Consider the following 27,971-nt stretch of genomic DNA (forward strand, 5'->3'; position numbering starts at 1 on the left):
TGCTTGTCCTGTTCAAAGTTTTTTATAGGACACTATCCAGTTGCTAAGTGTTTGTCCTTGTCCACAGCTTCTTATAGGACACCATCCAGTTGCTAAGTGCTTTCAATGTTAAGGGACGAGCACAATATTTAAGCCCTCTCCTTTACCTCTATACTAGTTCCATCAAGGTATGCTAAGTCTGTCTAGTCCTCTCTCTACCTAGTTGTCTAGATCCTCTTCTTGCTTAGATACCAAGTTGCCTAGCTTTCCCCCCCCAAAGCTCAAAAAAGGCTAACTTTCAAAAAAATTAAAAATAAATAATAAAAAAAAATATATATATATATTTTCAAAACCCAATAGCTCACCAAAGGCTCACTAACCTCTCACCATGAAGCCACCCTCGTGGCCCTTTCTCCTCCTACTTTGCTTTTCCCTCAACTTCACCCTCTGTGTAATACCCCCTTCTCCCGATCTTCTCAATTCCGCAAATACCAATAATATCTGCCCTGGCCTCAAAATCCCCACGCTGATTCGCACCAGACCACATCTTCCCAAAAAAAACCCCCGAAGAATCAACCATGCTTCTTTAAAGTCTGTTTCCCCTGCCAATCTCCCCAACCTTACCTCTGACTCGTTCACCCCAGTCCCAATGCTTTATTGCAACGCAAGATCCGCTTTATATTGTTTCAGCTTTGGAATAACTAGAGCTGATTTCCAAACTGCAGGAACGGAACAATCAGAAAAGGATTTGGAAATCATTTCCCTAAGATATGGTCCAAAGAAAGAGAAAAATTTTTTTATAAGATGAGGGGGGAAACTTTCAGTGATGTTGTTAGATAAGTTTAAGGATTGTAGAATAGTGGAAAGTTGTGTTAGTGTAGGTATTTTGAAGTTTGCAAGGGAACTGAGAGGTAGAAAGGTTGAATCTGTGTTATGAGGGATCTTAAAAGTAGGAGGGGAAGATCCAAGGTGAGTACGAATTGAATTGACTTTGTTGTCAAAGAATAGAGAGAGTTCAACAGCAGATGGTTTGTCTGACGTTGGAGGTGGAAGTTTTTTTTTTAGAATACTTAGAAAGGGATTGGGCAATACTAGAAAGAGTAGATGAGTTACTAGTTGTAGAAATGAGTTTAGAGTAGTAATCTTTTTTAGTTTTTTGAATGATCTTTTTATAGTGAGCAGCTTTTTCTTTAAATGAGAGGAGATGTATATTGGAGCGAGTTTTGCGCCATTTGGTTTCGGCTGTCCGAACTTGTCGTCGGAGGAGGATCAGATTTTCATTGAACCAAGGTTGGTGTTTTCTTAAGGTAGTATTGGGAGAATTTTTGTTATGATTATCATTGGAAGGAGCTAAAGTATCTAAGAGGGTTTTCGTGGCTGTTTCCCAATTAGAAATTTGATCAGTAATAAACAATACCTAAACTATGGACTGGCTACCACCCACCAGTCAATTCTTAAACAAGTTTCAAATTCTGAAGGATCTACTTGAAGATTCTGACCCTGGTTTCCTATGCATCACGGAATCATGGATTTAAAAAGATGACCTATTTACACAAAATGAACTTTGCTCCCATGGCTACCAAGGTCTCTTTTCACTTAGATCTAACCGTAAAGGAGGTGGCCTGGCAATTCTCTACAAATCCTTTTTCGATGTTCAGCTCCTCGAAAGGGGTTGCCACACCTCACTAGAATACATGCTTGCTTCCATCAACGATGAACTTCACCTTCACCCACTGGGCATCCTGCTCCTATACTGCCCACCCACCCCTTGGAAAAACTCCTCCGAACTCGTCCTTGAGACTATAACAAACGCCTTCCTCAAGTTCCAGAGATTATTGATCATCGGAGACATCAATCTCCACCTAAACGACATCACCAGCAAGGATACGATTGAACTTATTAGCTTCCTCACCTCCCTTGGCCTCACCCCCCCCTGCACCATCCCCAACCTACGAAAAGGGGCACACACTAGACCTCATTAGCTTCCTCGACCTTACCACTCACAAGACGTCAATTGACGACACTCGCTGGGAACATGTCCCCTGGTCTGACCACTTCCTAGGGGCTTTCTGTTTCCCCATCTTTATGTCACACCTTGGGGCTTCACCCCACACTTCCAACCCCATTACCTTCCGCAAAAAAATCACAAGTGACCTGTTCTGGTCTAAATTTTTCAATCTATTCTCCTCTGCCCCTAAGCCTGCAGATTCAGGTACTAATTGGCATAACTGGGTCACTCTCTCCAAATCCACCTATCTTTCCCTCGCCCCCCTTTCCACTAAATCCATCTCCTATCCCCACAAGGCCCCTTGGTTCCTCCCATATCACAGAGAGCTAAAACAGAAATGTCGAGCTCTGGAGCGCATATGGAAAAAATTAAAATGTCCTATAGACAGACAGTCCTAGAGAGTCAATATCAAGCTGTACAATACAGCGCTAAAAAAAAGCAAGAAAGAACTTCTATGGTGACAAAATCTCCAGATCTAACAATCAAAGCAGTACACTATTCAACATCTGGTGCTCCCTAACCTCCAAAAGAGACTCCACCCTGCTCCCCTCCTCTCCCTCAGCCGATGTTCTAGCAAAATTCTTCAACGATAAGGTTTCTTCCTTGAGATGCTCCTTCCCTCCTTCAGTCTCTTACAGCTCCCTAGTGCCCACCGATTCCACTCCCACCCTAATGGTCTCCAACCCTATCCCAGCTGACAGATCCTGGACCACCTTTGAGCGGGTATCTGAATCCCTGGTCCTCAATCTCTGCCTCAAACTGAAATCCTGTAATTGCTTCTTGGACCCATTCACCTCCTACCTATACGAGAACATTCCCGCTCAGGCTATTTCTTCTATCACCATTCTCATAAACTCCGCCCTTCAGTCGGGCCATTTCTCCCCAGAAATGGGTCATATCGCCTTGACCCCACTACTGAAAAAATCTGACCTTGACCCTTCCATACCATCCAGCTATCGCCCAAGTGCAAATATCCCTCTCCTAACCAAGATGCTAGAGTTCATCATTTCTTCCCAACTCTCATCATACTTAGAGAGATTCTCTATTCTTTTACCCTATCAATATGGCTTTCGTCCTAACTTTAGCACCGAATCCCTGCTGTCTTCCGTGATTTCAAGGGTTCAACAACTTCACTCTCGAAACAAGTTCGCCGTCCTCCTACAATTTGACCTTTCTGCTGCTTTCGACGTTGTTCACCATGATATTCTTGTTTACCAACTCTCTGAGATAGGTATCAACTCCACAGTCCTAGGTTGGTTCTCTAAATTCCTCCGCTCTCGTTCTTACATTGTTAACATGAATGGCACCTCATCCTCCCCATGGAAACCGAATTGTGAAGTCCCGCAAGTCTCTCATCTATCCCCTATCCTTTTCAACATCTATATGTCCTCCCTAAAACTCCTCCACCTATCCCCCCTTGAAACAATTTACACTTATGCAGACGACATCCTCGTCCTCGAGACCAACTCGAACCTCACCGACCTGTCTAAGAACATATCCTCTTGTATAATGAACCTACAATCCTGGGTCCACACTGTGCAAATGAAATTGAATGAGTCCAAAACAAGACTTTTTTGGCTCGGTCCAAAATTAGATCACCTACCCACCTCGATCCCACTACCCTCTGGCTCCTCTCTGCAGCTTGAGTTCTCGAGCAAGGTCTTGGGCATCATCATTGATTCCACATTGTCCTTCAATGACCACCTCCAATCCTTGGTAAAAAAAATGCTTTTTCAGCCTTCACATGCTGAGGAAAGTTAGATCCTCCTTCCATCAAAAACATTTTACCCTCCTTGTCCAATCCATCATCCTCTCCAGATTGGACTATTGCAACTCTATCTACTTAAGCCTAACTAAGAAAAACCTCCACAGACTCCAACGGATTCAGAATGCTGCGGCCAAGCTCATCTTCGCTAAAAGTAAATTTGACCATGTCTCCCCGCTCCTGGCCAAGCTCCACTGGCTTCCGATAATCGCCAGGGTCCACTATAAATGCACCTGTTTAGCTTTCAAAATCCTATATGATATCCTCCCTCCCTTTATCCCTCTTTCTTGGAATTCCTCAAACCCTAATACCACCAGATCATCCCACAAATTAAAACTATCCTTCCCCTCGCTAAAAGGCATTTCCCACACAGGAAAGCTAGGGACCTCCCTCCACTTCAAAATCACTGAGCTTTGGAACAACCTTACCTCCCCTCTTTGGAACTTGAGCTCCCTCCAAGTTTTCCGTAAACATCTGAAAACCTGGCTTTTCTCAAAAAATGTAAGTCTCCCTCCAACTTAGGAATCAAGGAAACTCTTATATCTTGGCATCCCAAGTCCTCTAAATTTTCTTCACACTTCTACCTCTAACCCTCTGTTGTACTTCCTTCCTATTTCTCCTACTGTAAACCGCGTTGAGCTCTACGAACGTGAAGATGATGCGGTATACAAACCTAAGGATTAGATTAGATTAGATTTTGAATTTCCAAGACGCCAGTCTATCCCGGGATAGTTGAAATCCCCCATAACTATGGTATTAGTATGCTTGCATTCCCGCCTCAACTCGGCTTCCATTTCTGTATCAGTTGCTTCATTTTGCCCAGGTAGACGGTAGTACAGCCCTATCTTTATCTCGGATCCATTTCTACCTGGTATTTTGACCCATAGTGACTCCAGTTGGACATTTGTCACTGCTGTTGCGTCCACTCTGGCCGAGTGAATGGTGTCCTTTATGTATATTGATATTCCTCCTCTTGAACTGGAAACACCCCAAAAAACTCGGCAAGTACTTCATTTTGTACTGAGCACAATCAGTGGCATAACCATGAGAGAGGGCTGGACCTCCTACTTTCAGCTTAGGCCTCCTGAAAATTAACATCTACCTTGCTGTAGCTGGTGGGGATCCCCAGGCCTCACCAGCTGATGACCACCTCCTCCCCCTCCTCAGATCCAGTGACCAGAACTTTCCAAGTTCTGCAGCTGGTAGCAGAGCCTCTCTTTGCCCCCACCTTGGCTTGGCTTTCATGTATGCATGAAAACAGTGGCATCTTGAGTATAGTTACACTAGCTGCAAAGCTTGGGGATTTCTGGTTGCAGGACCAGAGGAGGAAGTCTTCAGTTGGCAGAGCCACTTAATACAAATATATTTGTGATGCACATATCCCAAAGTTAAAATATTTCAATTAATAAATTAAAAATAAAGGCAGTTTTTCTACCTTGTTGTCTGGACATTTTGTTTTTCCATCATCTTGGTCCCAGTTTCTCTTTCTGCTTTTTATCTATCTTCTAATTCTTTCCAATATCTGCTGTCCATTTTTTCACCTCTTCTCTCTTGCTCCATTCCCTCACTATGCCTTTCAATTTTCCTCCTCTGTCCACTCAAATATTTGCCCTTCCACCCCAGACCTAGCATTTCTCCTTCCCTACCTTCCTTCTATCCTCAGATCCAACTTCCCTCCCACCCCATATCTCTCCCTCCCTCCACCCAGGTCCACAAAAATTCCCATTCTCTTTTCAACTACCCTACCCTCCACAATAATTCCCATTCTCTTTTCAACTACCCTATCCTCCCATCCTGTATCTCTCGCTTCCTCTGCACTACCACCAGGTCCACCATCTCTCCCTTTCTCTTCCCTACTGTCCTCCCATCAAGTATCTCTATCCCCCTTTCTCCACATCACCCCACTCCAATGTCTTTCCCTCAACACCATTTCCCACTATCTTTCTCTCTCTCCCCTCTTTTTCTGGCCTCATAAGTTCTCCCTTCACCTTTCTCCCACCCCCAGCGTCCCCCATTTTACTTAAGAAGCTGGTCCAGGGGGCTTCCTGGGCTGGCATTTCTTCCCCTTTCTATCCACGCTAGTCCGACATTGTCCTTACCTTCAGTCTTGCAAAAACATCCATTTTTGTTGCAGGGGACCGCCAGCCGCAACAGCAATTCTCAGCCGCCGCATGTGGCCCCTTTCTGTGCTTTCCTTCTGTCACGGTCAGTCCCCAACGATGCAACTTCCTGTTTCTGCCTGGATGAACCGTGACAAAAGGAAAGCACAGAGAAGGGTCGCAAGTAGTGGTTGAGAATTGGTGCAAGGGACAACAGCCCCCTGTAACAAAAATGGATGTCTCTTCAAGACCAGGAGAGGACAATGTACCGGTGTGGATAGATGGGGTTGGACATGCTGACCCACTAGGGGGCCCTCAGAGCCCTGTTTGCAACCCCTTCTAATGCTGGCCCTAAGTGCAGCGATAAGATGGTGGAACTGGATGGGTCAGGGGGAGGTGTCAGGCAGTTACACATGCAAATTATTGCTTGCTTGAAAGAGCCTGTGCAAATGCCTTTGATTCACTATATTTATGTGTATGTTTATTCAAGCAGTTAGTATTCCACATTTCTCAGGTTGGAGCCAATATCCAGTAGAGTTCTACTGACTTGTGCTGCACAATTTTGACTGAAGGAAATACACCTATCCTTTATTTTATAGTTTATTATTATTTATATTTTGCCTTTAAACAAGGCGGATTACAACCAAACACAGAATACAAAACAAACATGTCAAAAAATATCAAAATTGCCAATTCACTTAAAAGGCATCAACCATCATCTTACAAAACAGATGACGCTTTAACAATTTTTTAAATTTATACAAATAATTTTGTTGCTTGATGTATCTAGCAGCCTGTTTCTATCAGCAGGTCCTGCACATAGGAAAGTACTAGATCTCATAGTCTGTAGACATAATTTCTTATGATTTGGAATAACCAAATTACAATGTATAGCAGAGCACAATGGTCGAGAGGTCACATAGGGCTTCACACCATCCTATAGGTATTTTGGTGATAAATAGACCAACAACAACTTATACTTCACTCTGTACTCCATGGTCAGTACAATGATATGAAATGTGAAGTAACATTTTCATACATCCTAATCCCCAATAAAGTTCAAATAATAGAATTTTGAACAACTTGTAGTGCACATAGTAGCAGAGTCTCTGCTTCTCCTCCATAAACTGCTCTCCTCTTTCCTCTGACAGAAGGACAACATGACTCAAGAGCATACAGAGAACAGAATATTCTAGTCACAAGACGTTTTATTAACAATAGTAGTAACATGAATTTATATAGACCCGGATTCTCAAAATGGCGCCATTCGGAAGGCACTGACGGGCGCCTGAACAGCACCTAAGTGTTTTAATTTGCAATTAATGGTGCATTAATTGACTATACCATTAAAAACCAATTAAAAACTAAGCAAAAATATTAGGCGCTTGAATCACATCTACACAGATGCTTACCGGCACCAAACATAAGAGGCATGGTTATAGGTGGGGTTGATGTTCAGCTCCACTAAGCATGATTCTACACTGAACATAGACACCAGATGTAGGACTGTAAAACCCTAGCTTATATTTCCAGTGACTATCTTTGACGCAGACCAAGATTCTCAACATGGTGCCGTAGTTTGAATGACGTGTGACCAATGCTGTTTTTTGAGGCACTGGCCGATTCTAGTGCCATTTTGAAAATCCGGGCCATAGTGCCTTTATTGTCCACGAGAACCAATTTTAACATTACAGCCAACCAAAGGTTCAAAAATTGGCATCATCTGATATAGATAACAACATTCCGAGCTGTGAGGGATATTTATTATCCAGTTATCCATGACTTGCTCCTAAGATCATATTGGGATCAATTATATAACTTACATAATGTGCCTGAGCCACCAATTCTATGAAGGCATCTGGGCACACTTAAATCATTATAGAATATTAGAGAAAGGTTGCTTTGGCACACTGATGTTTAGGTGCAATCACATTCACCAGATCAATGGCTGGCATAAGTTGGTGCACTTAAGTTTGCTATGCAATGCACATAACCAATAATATTCTACTAGTCTTTAAGCCCGTTACATTAACGGGTGCTAGAACATATGTGTGTGTGTCTGTCTTTATTTCTTTCTCTCTCCTTAGCCGCTTTTTTCATTCTGCCTTTCTTTTTCCTTGGCTGTCCATCACCACCCCATGCCTGCTCCCCCTGTCCATTTTCCCTTCCTTTTACCTCCCCTGTGTCCACCACCACCCCTTAACTGCTCTCCTTATGCAGCAGCAGCCCTTCTCCCTTTGTTTTACCTCCCCCCCTGTCCAGCAGCACCTCTTTCCTTCTCCCCCTGTCCAACATTAGTCCTCCGTTCCTTTTTCTTCAACCCCCCTGTCCATCAGCATCTCTTTCATTCTCCCCCTGTCCAACGGGTGCTAGAGTAGACAACTTTTTTTTTTCCTTTCTCTCTCTGTGCTTGGATGCTGTCTGTCTGTCATTCTTTCTGTCTGTGTCCCTGCCTTGCGCCCTGCCTGCCTGTATTTCTCCATTGCGCCATGCCTGCCTATCTCTCTGTGGCCCCCTTCTCTTCCCCGCCATGATTGGTGTGTGCCCCCAGCACACCCTTCCCCCCAAAGCAGCCCCGTTTCCCAATGCCCCTGCCCCCTTTTGTGCCATGCCTGCCTGCTCCGTGGCCCCCTTCTGTTTGCCCCCTATGATTGCTGTCTGGCCCAGCAAACCCCTCACCCCAAAGCAGCCCCCTTTCCCTCTCCCCTTGTTGAGCCATGCCTGCCTGCTCTGTGATCCCCTGCCCATGATTGCTGTGTGCCCCCAGCACACCCCTACCCCCAAAGCAGCCCCTTTCCCTCTCCCCCTGCTTGCCTGCCTGCTCCCTGTGCATCAGCATCAGCATTTCCCTCCCCCTCACCTGTTCCTTCGTAGCAGCATGCACATAAAACGACTCCCTTAGTTCTTTGCTGGATTTTGTTTTAAGTTTAAAGATGCCAACGCGGCTCCTCTCACGATCCCGCCTGCGTCGGAAGCCTTCTCTGACACAGGCTGGAATCGTGAGAGGAGCCACGGTGGCAGCTTTAAACTTAAAAAAAAAATCCAGCGAAGAACTAAGGGAGCCGTTTTCAAAGCCGCCGCCGCAGCTCCTCTCATGAGCTGCACTTATATTATGTTGGAAGATGAGAGAGGAGTCGCGGCGACGGCGGCAGATTTCAAATTAAAATAACTTAGGCGGCCAGGGAGTTTAAGGGACAGGATTGTAGAGCTGGAGCAAGTCCGTCCTGGGCCTGCTTATGCCCTCCGCCAACAGCCGGCTCCCTCGAAGCCCTCCTTCCCCCCACCCCCTTTCCCTTCCCGCGGTCCATCTGGCTGCGTTCCCTGTGCAGCAGCATTAGCGTTTCCTCTACCCCCCCCCTTTCCCTTCCCGCGGTCCGGACTACAAACGTGGTGATTACAGCAGTGTGTGCATCAGTCTCCACACGCTGCTTCGGGTCCTTCTACTGCCCTGATTTACTCAGGCACGTCCCTGATGACATCATCAGAGACGCGGCAGAGCAAATCAGGGCAGTAGAAGGGCTCGAAGCAGCGTGTGAAGACTGATGCACATGCTGCTGGAATCGCCATTAGGGCCCGCGGGAAGAGAAGGGGGTGGGCGGCAAAGGAGGAACGGAGATCGGCGGCGGCAGGAGGAACGGAGATCGTCGTCTGGCTGCGGTCCGGCTTGTGGAGGCGATCGGGTGGTGACGTATTCGCGCGCATGCGCACCCCTTCGGCCACAGACCTACAGCGCACGGAACACGCAAATAGGAGTGCGCATGCGCAGCTAGCTCTTTATTATATTAGATAAGTTGCATGCATCACTTAGAAATACACCCGTGATTTGCCCATGCTATGCCCACTTGTGCGTGCACCCACTTGTGGTTCTGTGTTATAACACTTAGGCCCTGTATTATAGAATAGCAGGTAGTAAACTTGCATGCGTAAGTTCCAATTAATGTGTGACTAGTTATAGAATTGCCCTGATTATATGTTGTGGGCATAATAGGCTTAAGTATGCATCTTAACATTTCTTCTAACTTTTAGATCAGTGCTCTAACCATCTGTTTACCTTCCAAAGCCTTCCTTTGCAATAACAAATGAAAGCACTGCTCGGAAACGCGTACACATTCATCCATGGCATTTAATCTAACTGAGGAAGGTGGAACCCTCTGCTTTTACTGAGCATACTGTAGTGTGACCAGACAGCTCTATGAAGAGGGCATTATCTTCACTGTGTCCTTGATGAAGTAGTCTTGTCCAAAGTATTCCAGAATTTGTGGTGATACATTGCCCACTGAAACAGTAAGACAGTGGCAAGCCCATAGCCCAGTAATAATTGTATATGGTATGCCAAACCAAACTCTGATTTGCGGCCCATGTCTGACACTTATTTTGTGGACCAGCTGTGCATGGACATGCTGAAGAAGCAATGTTACAGGGCTGAAGGTGATTTAGAAATTACTTCCTATCTGGCTTATAAACACTAAAATCAGGCTGGACAGTTAATCCTTGGTTGGCTGTGAATAAAAAGGTTATAAAGGCCTATTCCTGCTGCCCATTCCTTGTCCTCCACAGAAACATTAAGAATGATAGCAAGGAGAGTGAAGTCCAGCTAGATCAACTAGAGTAGAAAAGTAACTGACAGGTTACAAACCCATTATACTTTGGGTGGAATTAAACAATATTAGATTAAGAAGTGTCCTGATATTTATGGTGCTATCTGGTCATTTTGGTTTCATAATTTCAATTTTTATTTATGCAACTATTAACCACTTTTGACCCTGAAGAATTCTTTCTTCCTCCATTTGAAATGCTATAGTTCTGTGTCTGAGCTGAATAAAACCTGACCTGCTTCTCTTCTTGAAGAAAACTAATTTTCTTGACTTGCATATAATAATCTTGACAACATTTCCATTTTTGCTTGCTCTGATTTCTTTGTACTAACCAAATTTGTTAGGTTTTGTTTTGCTCTGTTGTTTGAATTTTGGGGTTGCAACTTTGCATGTGACACTCTTCTCTTGGCTGGCAGTTGCGGGGTTGGTCCTCTCCCTTTCTTTGATTCAGGTGCTTCACTCTTTCCTTTTCAGGTTCTTCCAGTTCTTTTAACATGTCAAACTCTGGAGATTTGTTCATGAGCGTGCAGTCACTCAATGGGGACTCTTACCAAGGGGCCCAGGTTGGAGCCAACGTACAGTCACAGGTAGGGACCATCAGCTGTCTAGGTATTGCTAGTGAGCACATAGTATGTCCTGAGGGATCCCTCCAGCATAATGTACTTCTGTTCATGTCTCGGTGAACAGTTAAAAAGTAATTCAACTTGGAATGGGTCAAAATTGTGTACTCTGAGGGCCAGATTCTGTATAGGATGCCCGGTCTCAGCAGCCACTTAAGCGGCTCTTGAGAATCGCACATGGGCATCCTATATAGAATCACGTCTGTCCATCAGCCCACCTAACCACCCCGATTCTCTAACTTGCTGATTAGAGAATCGCATTGCCGCTCAGCTGATTGCAGCAAGGGAATCTCCCTACCACGATCAGCTTAGCGGCCATAGCAGGGAACCCGTCCCCCCAGCCCCGCGAAGTTGGACAGCAGGAGGAATGCCCACTCCCTCCTGCTGCTGGCCCCATCACTCCCCGACTGCACCCCGACACTCCCCAACACCCCAAGATCCCCACTTACACTCCCTGAATACCCCCAACACCCCCCACAATCACCCTTCCACCCCTGAAAGCCCCCATCATCTGAATATTAACCAGTCTATAGGTAGTGATTGAGAAAATGCTCTAATTGCCCTGGGAATATCCATATAGCGAAGGGGCAGAGCAAAGGTGGCAACCAAAAACTATACCTCCAGTAGTGATACTCATCCCTTTTATGTCTAATTTATAGATTTAGTTTAGAACTTCTGAATGGTAGTTATCAGCCAATGCATGCATTTTGTGCTAAAGAATATACAAATTATTTTAAACATTGCAGCCAATGTTTTATACCTATATGGCCTGATTCTGGAAATGGCACCTGCAAAATGAGCACCTACCACATATAAATCATTCGTAGGTGCAGCATTCAGTATCGCTTCTATTTTTTTGTATAGACACCTTAAATGTAGGCCACCATTTTAAAGGCAGGCATACATTTAAGGTGTCTGGCTCACGCTTACGGAAGCACAAAAGCACACCTCTGGATGCCTAAGGCCACTTCCGGCGTAATTCATACGTATGCTAGCCTTAGGCGTCCATAGGCCTGCCTAGGCGCTTCCGTAGTTGTGAGTCAGATGCCTACATCATTCACCACATCGATTTAAAAAAATAAAAATAAAACGTGCATCACGATTGATCCATTAGATGGCAGTAGGATGCCTACCACCACCTACAGTCGGGACACCGTTTTGAGAATCAGGCCCATAATATTTACCTTATTTTTATTCTTTTTTTAAGGAAATATATGAATTCTGATTGCTTATGCATGAATTGTTTATAAATGAAAAGAACATATATGATTTGAAAAAATGCCACTTAGTCTTGGTCTAATATATAAAGTCCTAGAAATGTTTGTTTTACAAGATTGAAGAGTCATATTGTCAGAGAGCCTATGCTTCATCTATTTATGTACTATACAATGGTATGGAGAACAGCTTCATCTGTCACTGGAGGACTGGGTCTGGGATAGACAGAATGAGATGCACCTCAATGAATTTCATGAGGTGTCAATTTATTTAAGTTGTTTGTACAAGACAATTTGACATTCCAGATTGCAACACTCATTATTTAGAACAAGGATAGCATTAAATAAGCACAGAACTAAGATTAGATTTCTAATGGGAAATTGGGGACTAGGAAGCTAATAATTGAATACATGTTTGAAGCAAATTTGTAGGAAAAGTGGGTTCCATGCTTTCATGTTGTGCAGAAGTGCCTAGGCAAACCCTACATAGTTCCCCTTAAGGCACATCCTCCCTGGATCTCCCTAATAGACCCAAGTCTTGGAAATGTAGGCAGGAGGGTGTGGCCCAGATCAAGAAGAATAAACCTGAGCATAGGAAAGTCAGAGACAGTAGCGTAGCGAGGGCCTCGGAGAGCTCCTAGGGCGGTGGTGCCCTTCCCCCGCCCCCCATGCTCCTTCCTTGTTGCTTCCCTTCCCCCATACCTATGTAATGTTCCTGGCACAAGCAGCAACTCCCCCAACCTGTTGTCACCCCAGCATTGGCACAGGTCCAGGAAGTGATGTCAGGGAAAGAGCCGACGCTGGCAAACAGCAGGTTGGGGGTTGCTTGTACCAGGAATGCTACAGAGGTAAGGGGAAAGGAAGCAGTGTGGGGGGGACTAGGAAGGAGCAAGGGGGGCGGAGAAGGGAATGGGTGCCTGCGCCCTCACCAAGATGGCACCCAGGGTGGACTGCCCCCTCCTTACTACACCATTGGTCAGAGAAGCCTTGAAATGCTTATGTTATACAGTGAACCAAACTCCATGAAAAACCATAATAAAGATTCTTCTGGTTTAAACTGCCTGCTCCCTGTATATGTGAGGGGCCTGTGCCTACTGCTGCATCCAGGGTACAACATATGGTTCTGATGGTAAGATCTACATTTCCCAGATTAAATAAAGCCAAGTTCACTTATCTCTAGGGCTCAGTTTTAGGTGTTTTTTTTTGTAGGGTTTTATGTTATTTCACAAAGTGTCTGGCCCTATTTGAAAGTAGACTTGGGGGCAACACAAAATTAAAATGCTCAGGGCTAGTGATCTCCATAACCAATAAAGGTACCGCCTTACAACTAATAAGTAATATCAAAATCTTAGGGGTGGTCTTCAATGAAAATCTGACTTACCATAATCATATTAGTAATATTGTTAAATCTTCTTTTTACAGACTTCGCCAAATTCGTTCACTATCCAAATTTCTATGCCCAAAGTCTCTTAATATACTAATTCATTCCCTGGTCATTTCGAAAATTGATTATTATAATGCTTTACTTATGGGAATAGCTCAAAAAGAAATTAAATGTTTGCAGATCATTCAAAACACCTCAATTAAACTCATAATGAAAGCAAGGAAATTTGATCACGTCACTCCTCTTTTTAAGAAAGCACACTGGCTTCCAGTTGCGCATCGAATTCAGTATAAACTAAATCTACTTACTTTCAAATCCCTGTTATATAAAACCCCAGCTTTCATTTACAAGTTATTGATCCCTTATACCCCAATCAGATCACTGAGATCTATTGACCAACATCTATTAGTTACGCCCTCACTTAAAGTTATTAATACACGGCGGCACTCTATCTTCTCTGTTACAGCTCCTCAAACTTGGAACTCCCTCCCTATTTATCTCAGAGAAGAAAAGAACTTAGAGCTTTTTTTCAAAGATGCTTATGATATTTAGGAGTCCCAGCCTATTTTAGCTTATTTTCATACAGCTACTTTTTTATTTCCCTCCTATTGTTTTTTTACCATAATCATCCTTCTATCATTATTATTGTACTTCATTACCCTGCCTTTCCCTTTGTTTTCCTTTTCTGTTTATTTCATTAGTCGTTAATTTAAAATGTTTTATTCCGTGTTCATCTGTTTTTTATAACCCCTGTATTATCTGTAAATTGAAAGATTTGTTCATCGCTCAGATATTTGAGTAAGCAATTAATCAAATACTTAATAAACTTGAAACTTAAACTTCAAACTTCAAAAGCAGAGGTATCTAACAAAGGACGAAGTATGTGTTCTGTTTCTGAGGTGATGGTCACAATTTAAATATTTTTACTTGCTCTGGCCAGTTCCGGGACCTCTGCTGTGTCTGCCTCCTGATGTAACTTCCAGTTTCCTCATAGCCTGTGTTAATCATTGCCTACCTCAGCCACAGCATCTGAGCAACAACACCAACTGTGTAGCCGACACCAACTGGTGCCTATTTTATAAAAGTATGCTCTCACTGACATCAAAACTTGGCTACACCTCTTGTTTGTACCTTTCTGGCAGAAGTGAAGAGACTCAGCAACTTGCAGATTTGCAGTAGAAGCCTAGCACAAAATATGTGAGTGTGCATGAGCACTGGGAGAAATTGGCAGTGTTGGACAACAGCATATGGAGACTGTCAGACCAGTTGAACCAGGAACAGGTTCAGCCTGACTGTGACAGAAGGTCAGAGCCAGACCAGTAGGAGTCAGCAGGGCAGTGTGGAACTCAGTCGGAATGTTTGAACCCTTAGTAAAGAAGCAAAGCTTCTGAATCTGACCAATCCAGCTGGGAACGGTTGGCATATTTTTTTTTTTTCTGACTGTGGTTGGCTAAATTAGGCCCTGATATTCAATGCCAGGCCATGTCTGGTCTTCTGCATTGAATGCCGGTGGCTCACTAGACCCCTACAGGACACCAGAGCATATGCAGGTCCTGGCCAGTATTCAACCAGGGCCCACATAAGTTATGCAGGCATGAGTTGAATACCTGCTGGGATCTGCATAAAATTCAAGGGGTTCTTCAGCTCCTCCAGTCATCCTTATACTCACCAACCTGGAATAGCCCCCTCCCCAACAAGGATAGTCCCCTCCAAACCCCCCCTCCCCTGATTTACCTAAGATTCCTGGTCATCCAACAGCGGTGATGGGGGAAGGATTGAGAGGTCACAGCAACCATTTTGTTAAGGTAACTACTAAGGGCAGGAGGAAGTGGGGTTTGCTCCTGCTGCCCCTGCTGAACCACCAGGAATTTTATGTAGGCCCCGGGGGTTCCTATCGTGCCTCGAGGGACATTGGAATGTGTCTCTATCCATGCTGGGGAAGGCTTTACTAAGAGGGATGGGAGAAGGATCAGAAAGGGGGCAGCCTCAAGCCTTCTCTGTCACTACCAAAGGTGAATCAGGCGCTGGCCAGTATTCAGACTGGTGCCTGGTTAACCTCACTACATATAATTAGGACTGCCTTTTTTCTGTCCTAATTTTATGTATCTACCTAGCCAGTTATCTGACTGAATATTGCTGCTAACCAGCAAGGTTGTCACTCTGCCTCAACTCTGCTCCAGACCATCTTTAAATTTGCTGTTTAGGGGATGGCTGGTTAGTAAGAATATTCAGTGGTACTGTCTAAGTGCATCTGAATATTCTTGCTTAGCCCCAGACAAGTAATTTAAATCTAATCTAGTCTTTGATTTATATTCCAGGTCATTTCCCCACAGAGCTCAACTCAGTTCACATGTAATTAAGACTAGAGTGCATGAGAGAAGTAAGAGCTATATTATCATTTTGTTGATACTGTAGTTAAGCCATTTAAATATTGTGTGAACAGCAGAGTTTTCAGGGCTTTACGAAATTGTTGTAGCTGGCCTATCAGTCTAATAGAGTCAGGAAGTCCATTCCAAATCTCTACCAGCTTAGAGACAAGAGATTGACTAAGCTTCCCAGCAGATTTAATTCCCTTAAAGGAGGGGAAAGATAGTTTATATCTCTGTGTATTCCTCAAATGACAAGATGTAAAGGTATTCCAATATAAAGGGACTAAAGGGTCAAATATACCATAGAGAAGCTTGAAGATTATGCATGCGCATTTAAATTGGATCCTAAAGCAGACTGGGAGCCAGTGAAGCTTTCTCAACAGAGGAGAAACATGATCGTCCTTTCATTTCCCGAAAATAAGCTTAGCTGCCGTATTTTGTATTAACTGAAGTCGTTTTAGACTGCCCTGCTTAATGCCCAGATAAACTGAATTGCAGTAGTCTAGCTGGGCAAGCAAAGTAGATTGTACCAACACTGAAAAATGTTCTTGATGGAATAATGATCTAACTTTCCTCAACATACACAGACTGAAAAAACACTTTTTTGTCAAATAATTTATCTGTTCGTGAACTGTGAGTGATGAGTCCAGGATGATACCCAGGACTCTAGAAAAATCTATATGTAGTGAAATACCTGTTTTCAGTATAACAGAGGAAGGGAGTTTTTCTAATCTTTACCCAACCCAAAGCAATTTGGTTTTAGCAGCGTTCAATTTCATTTAGATGGACAATGCTCACATTTGAAGTTTAGAAATGCAGCAATCTATACTAGAAACCAAATTGCTAAATTCAGGATCAACTTCCAATAAAATAAAAATATTGTCTGCTTAAGTGAATATAGTCTCTGCTGATGTTGTGGCCACCACTATAGCCCAGTACAGGGCTCCGTAGAAATCCTGGTGGCTACAACAAACAATGTTCTAGCGTGTGACCCGGCATGGAGTCACCCTGCAGGACCGGATTTTTAAAAGCAATGAAGCTTAAACCAAACACAAATAAGGTCCTCACAATTAAGGTTTGTCAGCACACAGTTCTTTTTACTTAACTCTTAAGGCTGGTAAGTATTTCTTCATACCTTGTAACACTAGTCAGGATTTCTCACAGCCTTAAGGGAAAAAAAAAAAAAACTTGCCAAAATAAACAGGCAGGAAAATCAAACAGTCCACAGTAAAGTCCAAACTTCCTTTTACTGCTCCTTCAGTCCTAATTACTCTTGAGTCCACAACTCAAAATAAAGTTCAGCATTTTTGTTTCCTTTAATTCCCAGCCATTAGAGAAAAATAAAGGAAAGCCTCTGGCAACCGTATATGTCTGCCAGGAACAGGAGAGTGCAACAGGTTTTGCCAAAATAAAGGCCTAGAGTTAGGCTTTCCAAAAATCCCTCCCAAGGTGGAAGCAAAACCTCTCCCCACACACTCCTAGCTTCCTTCCCAAAACAACATTCAAAAAAAAAACCAAAACAGCACACAAACAGTTCCAAAAGAACCACACTCACTGTTTGTGGCTTGAAGCCAAGTCCACCTGCATTGATTCAGGATAATTGGATTCACAGCCAGTACAAGCCTCTTGGAAGTCCATGGGCTCCTCGCTCAGAAGTGGTAAGTCTTCTGCTTGTTCAGCCTCAGTCCATTCCATCGGTATAGGTCAGCTGTCCTTGTTTGACCCAGGTGGAATCCTAGGGAGGCAAGACCCAAACTTCCTCCCTAACCGGCTTGCTGGTTTGAATGCCACTGCTGGCTTATCTACCCTAGGGGCGTGCCCTGTTCTGATTGTGTCAGCAGAAGTCCAGGGGCCTCTTGAGCTCCCCTGGTGGTGACTAGGATAAAACTCACTCCCTTCTTCCTCAGATAAAACTGGCTCCTCCTGGTGGTCACTGGCATTATCTCCCACAATATACCTCTGGGAGATCCTGGGTTTTTCCTTCCGGGATTTTGCTTTTACTTTTTCCCCCAGCTTATCTGGGACCATGGCAGGCATCGTGTCTGACTGGACACAATGTGAGACAAAAGATTTCAGGGAAGTCATATATACATCGAACAGAATCGGCGACACAGGAGAGTCCTTTGGCACCCCGCAACTGGATTTCCATTTAGAGGATGTCTCAACCTCCAAATATACCTTATAGGATCACAGTGATAGGAATTTACTAAACCAATTCAGAACTACTTGGTTAAGCCTATATCTGATAGAATACGAATCAAGATATCATGATGGATGACATCAAACGCAGCCGACAAATCAAATTGCAACATTACTGCACATTTGTTTTGTGTCTGTAATGACTATGATAACATTATCTAAGAGTCAGTCATTACAACCAGCTCAGTTATCTCGCAGGTACTCTAATACCTCCAGGTATTGTTCATACTACAATTCCACCCAACATTACTATCGAACTTCCATGTCAACATGTTCTCCCAACTAGAGATGTCCTAGACAACAAAGACAACAAAAATCCTAGTCTCAGAATCAATCCAAGCAACAATCGTCTTTTTGACTCCCTTCTAGAAAGCATTGCCAACACCTCACCTGATTTCCCTCCATATCTTCCATTAGGGGACAGACTTCATCACTTTCATCAACGCTGGACATCGGATCAGTGGGTACCCCAAGTAGTAACTCAGAGTTATGCCTTACACCTACTATGAACACCTCTGAACCCCACCCTCCCAGAGAGTCTTTTTTTCAGTTCCCTCCAGAAAACCCTTCTTCACCAGGAGCTCTCAGTCCTTCTCCAGCTCAATGTAATAAAATAAGTTCCTCTGTAAGAGAGAGGTCGAGGGTTCTACTCTAAATACAGTAAAACCGTGGTTTGCAAGCATAATTCATTCCAGAAGCATGCTTGTAATCCAAAGCACTTATATATCAAAGCAAATTTCCCCATAGGAAATAATCAAAACTCGGACGATTCGTTCCACCAAACCAAAAACTTTAATACAAAATACTATGTGTACTTGTATTGCAAGACCTCGCTCATTTAGAATAGTCACTTGTCACAAACTCTCCTCAGAGCGGAGTTCCACTGTAAGAAACCATATGCTCTGGCGTATCCCCTATGACCAGGGGTATCTTCTGGACTTTTGATGGGCCTTAGGAAACTGCCTAAGCCTGGGAGAAAACAAGGTATGTACTGGCTTCAAGTTACCACAATTCAGACCAAGTTCTTCAAGAAAGAATTGCGTATTTATTCTGACCTTAGAGGTCAAAAAGGTATAACACCAGGGCAAATATCTGTAGTATTTCATTCAAAACAAATTCAGTTGCAAAGGAAAAATAAAAGTACAAAAACAAAAATCATATACAGATTGTCTTGCCTGAATTCTTACATTCTGCTTCAGCAATGAATTTCTAGAGTTGTTCAAAACACATTCCAAACTTCCTTTCAGTGGTATTTGTCTTGGCGGAAAGAAACCTAGATTTTCAGCATTCATATATAGTTCAAAACAAATTCTTATAACGGCCAAGGTTAGATACCCTGCCAGTCAGCAAGCAACAGTACAGCTTTGCAAAAGGGCTCCCAGTATCTGCAGCTACCCCTTGAAAGACTCTGCAGCTGTGGGAGATCAGATAATTATGTTACCAGCAAATGGCAGTCACAGTAAGGTTTTTTCAAACAGAAAAAAAAAAACCCATTCATACAGTTCCCAAGTTTCTTAGCCACAAACTTCTCTTTAGGAAAACAAGCTATCCACATACAGGTAAGTACACTTTTTGTACCCAAAATAATAGATACCTCAAAGGCAGCAAAAATACTTAAAGCTTTTCTGGCTTAGAAAGGAACAAAACACCCCCAGTTTTCCACCTACTCACTGACTCTCAGTTAGTTTCCATGAGATCTGCCTGGCCCTCTGGTATAGGGCCAGCGTCTTGCACTTCCATTCCTTCTACACCTTCAGGAATCTGGAAGTCAGAAGTGGGGAGGCTTTCTTCTACCTCCTGCATTGGCCAATCTGAAAACTCTGCCTCCGCTGCTTGATCCCAAGTTCCTGGCACTGCCTTGGGCAAGGGTGCCCAATAGGTCGATCGCGATCGACGGGTAGCTCACCAAGGCAAAGTGAGTCGATCACCCAAGACTCACTTTGCCTTGGCGATCTATCGGGACGATCAGTCTTCCTCTCCCCAATCGCTGGCTGGCTGGGCGGAACTTCCTCTCCGACGGCAGAATTGACGTCGGGGAGAGGAATGCTGGTCGGCCCGAAGCAGGGAGAGCATGGGGCATCGGCGGCTTTTGGCCTGTTATCGATTGGTGGCAGTTTGGGTCCTGTTCCCCGATGGCAGTGGTAGTGGCTTGGGGAAGGGCAGGGAGAAAGAAAGAAAGGGGGCAGGCAGGGAGACAGAAGGAAAGAAGAGAAACAGAAAAAAAGAAAGGGGGCATGAAGAGAGAAAGAAAGAAAGGTCAGGGAGAGAGGAAGAAAATGTTGGGGGAGGGAATGAGGTGTGGAGGAGAGGAAGCATACAGGCTGAAAGAAAGATTGGATGCACAGTCAGAAGAAGAAAGTGCAACTGAAAGGTCACTTGGACACACAAAGTCAGAGGCGTGAAGAAAGTACAAGAGATTTATTACGGTATACCGGACTCTAGTGCAGTTAATAGACTGCCTACTAGAGTGTCAGAAACAGGAAATACACGGACTTTTATGCCCTTTTTGCAAAAACTACAATTTTCATTTGTTACTTCTATAACTTTCTACAATTATTATTGGTCCTAAGCTCACACTAGCAGGTCACTTATCTAACTCTTACATTTCTAAATGTTAAATGTACAGAAGGGCAGGGTACATCATGGCTCAAACTCTTATCTATTCAACTTACAATGTGGTAAGGTAGGGACATACATTTTAGGCAGATGAAGTCAATAGATTGTACACTTTTTTCAGCTATGTAGACCAGAGCAATATTTTAAACAACAGTTAATCATTTCATGACCCTACATTCCCGCCTTTCCTAAGGCATACCTAAGGAGCCAAGCCTGACAAAATAAAGTTAGGGGTCAGGAAAGTCGGGGTCCCCAGTGGGTAAGGGACGATACTGGGAGAGGGCAAGGGCCAATGCAGCAGTGGAACAGTTGACAGCAGAGTCCATAGTTCAGTGGAGCAGCTTTATGGCTATGGGGACCACACAGGGCAGGCAGCAAAGGAGCAGAGAAGACAGGGCGGCAACCAGCAAGATGATCTTCAGTGCTGAACCAGAGGGCAACCAGGAGCCGAAGGTACCAGAGATCCAGTCTGCAGTAAGGTCACGCCAGGTCTGGTCAGGAACATGAGCCAGTTTGGTGATACGATCCACATCGTCCTCAATCACTTTACTCAAGTTCAAGGCAGCAGTTGGAAAGGTTGAATTTACCAAAGACACCACCTTCTGTCTAGAGCTAGGCTGTTCTTATAGATAGCAGTGCGCATTTTAGCATTCGCTCTGACAATGGTACTCAAAGCTCAGGTGGTCTCATTAGTTATCAGTTCGAGTACAGCTTGTAGACAAATAATGCAGTTCAGCATATAGATTGGGGTCCGATAGCCCCAGGTGTCATCCTCGGTCCATGTGGCAGGTCCATAAGCAACAATGATCCATTTTGCAGGACAGTCATTACCCCATTCACCTATTTTAAGGGAATTGGTGGAAGTAGACCGCTTTTGGCGATCCCTGGTGTTGAATACAGGGGCTCCCAGGTGTTCACCATCGGCCAGCGGTAACAGGAAGAAATTGGGACGGATCATGCAAAGTACACATGTACCAGTCTAGTTAGCAGGCAACCAAGAGTAGGCAAACAGATCACAGAGCCAATATCAACTATCAGGAGCTGACCATCATTCATAGGAAGTTCCATTAAGCAGTGTCTGAAGGACGCTGAAGACAGTGAGAAGCAACAATGGAGGTTCACAAGGCCCATCGTGAAGGTCGTGGACCTGACATAAAAGTGAGGGTCTGTGAAGTCAGGTTTAACATGTCCAGCTGCATTGCCTCCCATAGCCACTGTTCTCCCATACCAGCCCCTCCTCATACAAAACAATTGCTAACATTAAGAGTCTGGCCTATAGTTTCAGCAAACTGTAAAAACAGATTTCTAGTGATTACAGGATATCAGTATCTACTTTCATAAAACTGGGGAAACACCACAGAGTGATAGACAGGAGCACATGAGCGGGATACAATTCGGACATATACAACAGTACCTGGGTCTCATCTTTTACCATCAATATACAATGCCATGCGGTCTCTGGCCTTCTGGACTTGGACATTGGCATTCCAGTTATATGGGTCAGTGATAGTGAAAACCATGGGATTACAGTAGCCTGTAGTACACAAGGGGCCGGAGCTAGGACCTATAGTAAGGGAGGCAGAGGGGGTATTAGGGGGATATTTGTGTGGGTTATTGTAGGTGGCCCACAAGACACTTTCTCATAAAGGACAGGCTCCACCATTAATGAAGGATTCCTCATAGGGGCATTTCTTAAAGGCATCAGGTTATACAGACATATATACTTAGCATAATAACGCTGTCAATCTAGGGAGCCACACAAAACTGTATTAGGGGTAGTACCATGACCTTGAGAAACATCAAATAACACACATGTATCACAATACAAAGACACCGGGCGAGTGGGGTCAACAATAAGAGTCTAGTTGATAAGTGGACCCTCAACATTATCAATGCAGATTTCCGCCCACTTTTAAACTTCATCACCAGTAGGTTGGAAACAGAAAATACCCTCAAATGTTTGACACTTTCTGTGCTTAACTCCTTCATGCAAACAAACATCAGGCAAAAGGGGTTGCACTTGTTAAGTACAATAGGAAAGAAATACAGAAGAAAGAAGCATAAGTAAGGGCAACACAAATATCAGATATATATATACTAACATAGGAAGCTCATTTTTCTTTCAGGCACAACTTAGAAAACTTCAAACAGTTATACTCAAGACACTTGCTAAAGGCAGTGGTGAACCACTGGCAGTCAATTAAACTCAAACACTTATAAAGAATTATATTCAGAACACCCGCTAAGTACAATGGTAAATATTCAGAACTTTTGAAGTCTTAGAAAGCTTCAGCTGAAGATCCGTTTTGTAGTGGAACCAAGTTTCATGTCCGGACACCTTGACAACTGTAAGAGAAGAAATTAGGACAGTAAAAGGACCTATCCACCTAGGTTTCAGGGGGTCTGACTTCCAAGTTTTAGCCATACTGTATTTCCAGGGACATACCCATGGACTTGTGTAGCTATCGGTAATGGGGCCCTTTCCAGGACCCATTTGTGGAGCTCTTGAAGGGCCTTAGCTAAAGTTTGGACCTGACTCTGGAGGATATCTGATCCCAGTGTAGCAAAAGAACCAGGATCTGGGTTCACAATGGGTGGTTGCCGGCCGAACATGAGCTCAAATGGGGATTTAAATGGGGTGCATCTAATCTGAAAAAGAACAGAAGGCAGCAGGACAGGCCAGGACAGATTAGTTTCTTCAATTCATTTCATGAGAAGAGTCTTAAGAGTTCTGTTCATTCTTTTGACCTGACCAGAGCTCTCAGGATGGTAAGCAGCATATAATTTCCATTCAATTTGGAGGGCCTGAGCAGTTTGTTGTACAACATCAGCAATGAAAGCAGGGCCATTGTCACTGCCTATAGAAACAGGGAGATCAAAGCACGGAATTATTCAGGAGGTGACTGAGGGAACGAGAGGTGGGCATGTGGGTGAAGTCTACAGACAGAACCTGCATCGGATATGTTCCAATGGGTTGGTGTCCAAGAGGTGGCAGTCATCTGATTGGGAATTTTATTCTAGAACCGACAACATACTGTCGGACCATAATCTTTTGACAATTGTGAGGGCCAGGTGTTGAGGAATGAATATGAGGGTACCCGCTGTGCTTGCGTTTGAAGTATCAGTGTGTGGGTCTGGATTGGCACTTGAATTGGCGCATTGGCATATTTTGTATCCACCCCCCTTTCAGGACAGACTGGCCCAAAATAGTGCATGCCCAAGTCTGTTCCTGAGAAGTGTACTGGGGTGTAAGGGTGTCCAGAAAAGGAATGATTGTATACAGAGGAGCCGAAGGAGGGGGCAGAATTTGGCAGCTTGGGCTGTGTGGTCGGCAAGGGCATTGCCACGAGAGCTAAGGTCCGTCATGCGTCTGTAAGCATGGCAGTGCATAACAGAAACACATGAGGGTAGTTGTACGGCCTCAAGAAGGTCAAGAATGAGGGGAGCATGATGGATCAGGCGGCGAAGGGTGTAATGAAACCTCGATATTTCCAGATGGCCCTATGGGAATGCAAGGTAAAGAAAGCATATTTGGAGTCAGAGTAGATGTTGCAAGATTGAGAGGCAGAGTGGCGCAGGGCAGAAGTGAGGGCATACAGCTCAGCTTCTTGGGCAGAAGGGCCAGAGGGCAGGGGCCTGAGTCAGAAGTTGTGGAGGCATCAAACAGAGGGCGGGCAATAGGAGAGAAATCAGGGATCCAGATGGGACAGTATCCTGCAATACTGAGAAAGGTGCTCAGAGCCTTGCAGTTATCAGGGACAGGGAGACTACAGACAGCCTGGACACGGGTGTAGGAAGGGACCTAGTACCCTGGGAGATTTGAAAGCCAAGGTAGGTGACACGAGGAAGGCATACTTGAAATAAATGTAAATATGGCCACAGGAAAATTTAAAAGGCAGACCCACTATCTGTATCAGGTTCCTAACCCAAAAAGCTGACTTGTAAAATGCAGTTCTGGATCCACCCACTAAGCAAGGTAGTCTGACACAATTGCTCTCTAAAGCAGCAGTCCCTTCACTATCAGCTGACTGGTAAAAATATTTACTTCAATACAAAAGCATTCCTAAAAATTACATTGATATACCTAAACTTACATGATTTATAAATAGAAATACAAAATAAAGATTGGAATATACAGTAAAACTTTGGATTGCAAATAACTTGGTTTGCAAGTGTTCTATAAGACAAGCAATGATTAAATTTTAACTTGCTATACCAGCAACGTCTTGCAATACACATACATACAGTATAGAAGCATCACATTTTCACAACTGAGCCAATGGTTCCTCTCTATATGACGCTGCAGAAATGCAGTGACTGTTCCAAATGAGCAAGGGCTTGCAATACAAGTATGTATATTTTTGTACACGAGTGCCCTGGACTACAAGCATGCTTCTGGAACAAATGCTCCCAAACCAAGGTTTTACTGTACTCACAAGTTTAAACATTGTTCATTTTTTTTGTTTTGTTTTTTACAATCAACATGGGTCTCAGTAAAGACTTACTCCCCCTTCCTACAGAAATTCACAAAGGAGAGAGAGAAGTGCTTAAAGATCAAAGAGATTAAATTACAGATGTAGTCCTTTTCAGAATTTTTTAATTTAGACAAAGAACTTCTTTTTAGCAAATGCAAAATCACTTATCTGTTTCAGGAGAAACAGCATTTGAAGTGCTACACACTTCATGGCCCTTATCACAAAAGGAGGAGGAGGGGTACTCCCCTCTCCTGCTTTAAACAACTGATAGTTTAAAACTTCACTGATACATTTGGACAGACAGAACTCATAAAGAACCCGGGATACTGCAGGACTTGGGAATCAGATGAAGGGAAGAAATTGGCAAGGTCTGAAGCAAGGGTGGTGCTGAATAGAGTGGGGCTAATTTTAAAGCCCTGGGATAGACAAGTCCAGGTTTGGGAGGTTTGTCCAGTGGAAGGGTTTTCCCATTGGAATGCAAAAATTGGCTGACTGGAAGAGGAACCGACAGCAAACGAATGCATAAAAACCTGACGGGTTATGTCCTCTTCTAGGGAGCCAGAGGAGGCCAGCCCACACCAAATATCGGCCATTCTAACTGGCACAGACAAATAAGGGTTGATTTGTTAAGTGTAATCAGAGACAAATCCCTTTTTAAAATTAGCTAACATATCAAGGGGTCCCCACAGGTAGACTGACATCCCCCCATTGTGCAATGGAGGACAAAAACACTTCCCTGTATTCCTGGCCCTGCCCGTCTCCGGACTAGGGAAATGCAGTACTAACAGGTCCACACTCGCTTTGTCCTCAAGGACGTCTCAGACACTCTCAAACACACAAAACATAACAGATTTCAGTTCAGTTACTCAACCAGAAAATAACAGTTTCCTAGAATCCCTCCCCACGACTTCAGCGACAGATCAAGTGGCTTACTAGGCAGGAGACGAGAGACAGGATAGGGATGATCAATCCCCACTTACCAGATGGTGGCCACTCCAGGACAGAATTAAACTGATACAGATTCTTGTACTTTAAACTGAGACTGGATAAGTCAGTTGAAGTGGTGAAACATCCTGAGGTCTGCCAAACCCAAAAGAAGGGATGCCGGCTAAGCAGACTAGTCAGCTTTAGGACCAGAAACAAGTGACCAATCGAGTAACCAGTGGTCAAGAGACCTTCAAGCCCCTGTTCGGAAGCCAAATGAAAGGTCACTTGGACACACAAAGTCAGTGGCGTGAAGAAAGTACAAGAGATTTATTACGGTATACCGGACTCTAGTGCAGTTAATAGCCTGCCTACTAGAGTGTCAGAAACAGGAAATACACGGACTTTTATGCCCTTTTCTCAAACTAATATATGCAAAAACTACAATTTTCATTTGTTACTTCTATAACTTTCTACAATTATTATTGGTCCTAAGCTCACACTAGCAGGTCACTTATCTAACTCTTACAGTTCTAAATGTTAAATGTACAGAAGGGCAGGGTGCATCATGGCTCAAACTCTTATCTATTCAGCTTACAATGTGGTAAGGTAGGGACATACATTTTAGGCAGATGAAGTCAATAGATTGTACACTTTCTTCAGCTATGTAGACCAGAGCAATATTTTAAACAACAGTTAACCATTTCATGACCCTACACAACCAGAGACTCATGAAATCACCAGACAAGGTAGGAAAAATTATTTTATTTTAAATTTAGTGATCAAAATGTGTCTGAATTTATATCTGCTGTCTATATTTTACAATATGGTCCCCTTTTACTAAACCGCAATAGTGGTTTTTAGCGCAGGGAGCCTATGAGCATCGAGAGCAGCGCTGGGCATTCAGCGCAGCTCCCTGCGCTAAAAACTGCTATTGTGGGGAGGGGGGTGGGTATTTGTCTATTTTTGTTTGGTTGTTACTGAGGTGACAGTGCATAGAGTCATCTGCTTTGACCTCTTTGAAAAAAACCCGGAATAGGAATGATAATTAACAATTCTATGCGTACAGTATGCGTTGTGTTTTTTTAAAATTTTATTGTTGGTAGATCATTTTGACTTAGTCATTTTAAAAGTAGCTCGCGAGTCAAAAAAGTGTGGGCACCACTGGCCTTGGGCTTCTGGAGTGACTCACCCTTGTCACTCGCTCCTCCCCCTGCTGTTTGCTTCAGCCTGCTTTTAATCAGTCCACAGCCAATCCCCTTCAGCCTATAGAGGGGGATGGGCTTTGGTGCTACTGCAGGCTTTCCTTGTTTGTTCTGCCTGGATTTCCTAGGCTTAACTATTTTATCTTTGGCTGCCTTGCTGACTTATGCACAGAATGCTGCTGTTGCCAGTCTGCCTGCCCCTGATCCAGATCACCACTGCTCTGGCCATATGGGCAAGGGAGGTCATCCTCAAGTTGGTCACCAGAATTAACCTGGTCAGCTCTTCTGCACCAGATTCTATTAGGGGCAAAACTAGTGCTGGTGCTAGTTTTGTCACACACTACACTCCTGCAGCATCAGAGAGAGAAGAACCATCGGCTCAGTTGTGATGATGTGACGTGTGTATACTGTATGTACTTGTATTGCAAGACATTGCTTGTATATCAAGTTAAAATTTAATAAAATGTTTTGCTTGTCTTGCAAAACACTTGCAAACCAAGGTTTTACTGTATTTCCTAA

General features: G+C 43.9%; 1 protein-coding gene across 7 annotated transcripts in view; it reads left to right on the plus strand.

The window, feature by feature from the left end:
• The window catches only part of PBX1 (PBX homeobox 1), a 1,291,292-nt gene that overhangs the window by 1,136,071 nt on the left and 127,250 nt on the right, over window positions 1-27,971 (plus strand). For 4 of the 7 annotated variants that reach the window (XM_033960105.1, XM_033960106.1, XM_033960107.1 and 1 more), the window contains one exon: window positions 10,921-11,033. The exons of the other annotated variants lie outside the window; for them this stretch is intronic. In XM_033960105.1, the coding sequence (XP_033815996.1) occupies window positions 10,921-11,033 (113 nt within the window). The remainder of the gene's footprint in view (window positions 1-10,920; window positions 11,034-27,971) is intronic. 7 annotated transcript variants of the gene reach the window in all.

Source organism: Geotrypetes seraphini, chromosome 10 (assembly GCF_902459505.1).
Source record: "Geotrypetes seraphini chromosome 10, aGeoSer1.1, whole genome shotgun sequence".
Taxonomy (NCBI): Eukaryota; Metazoa; Chordata; class Amphibia; order Gymnophiona; family Dermophiidae; genus Geotrypetes; species Geotrypetes seraphini.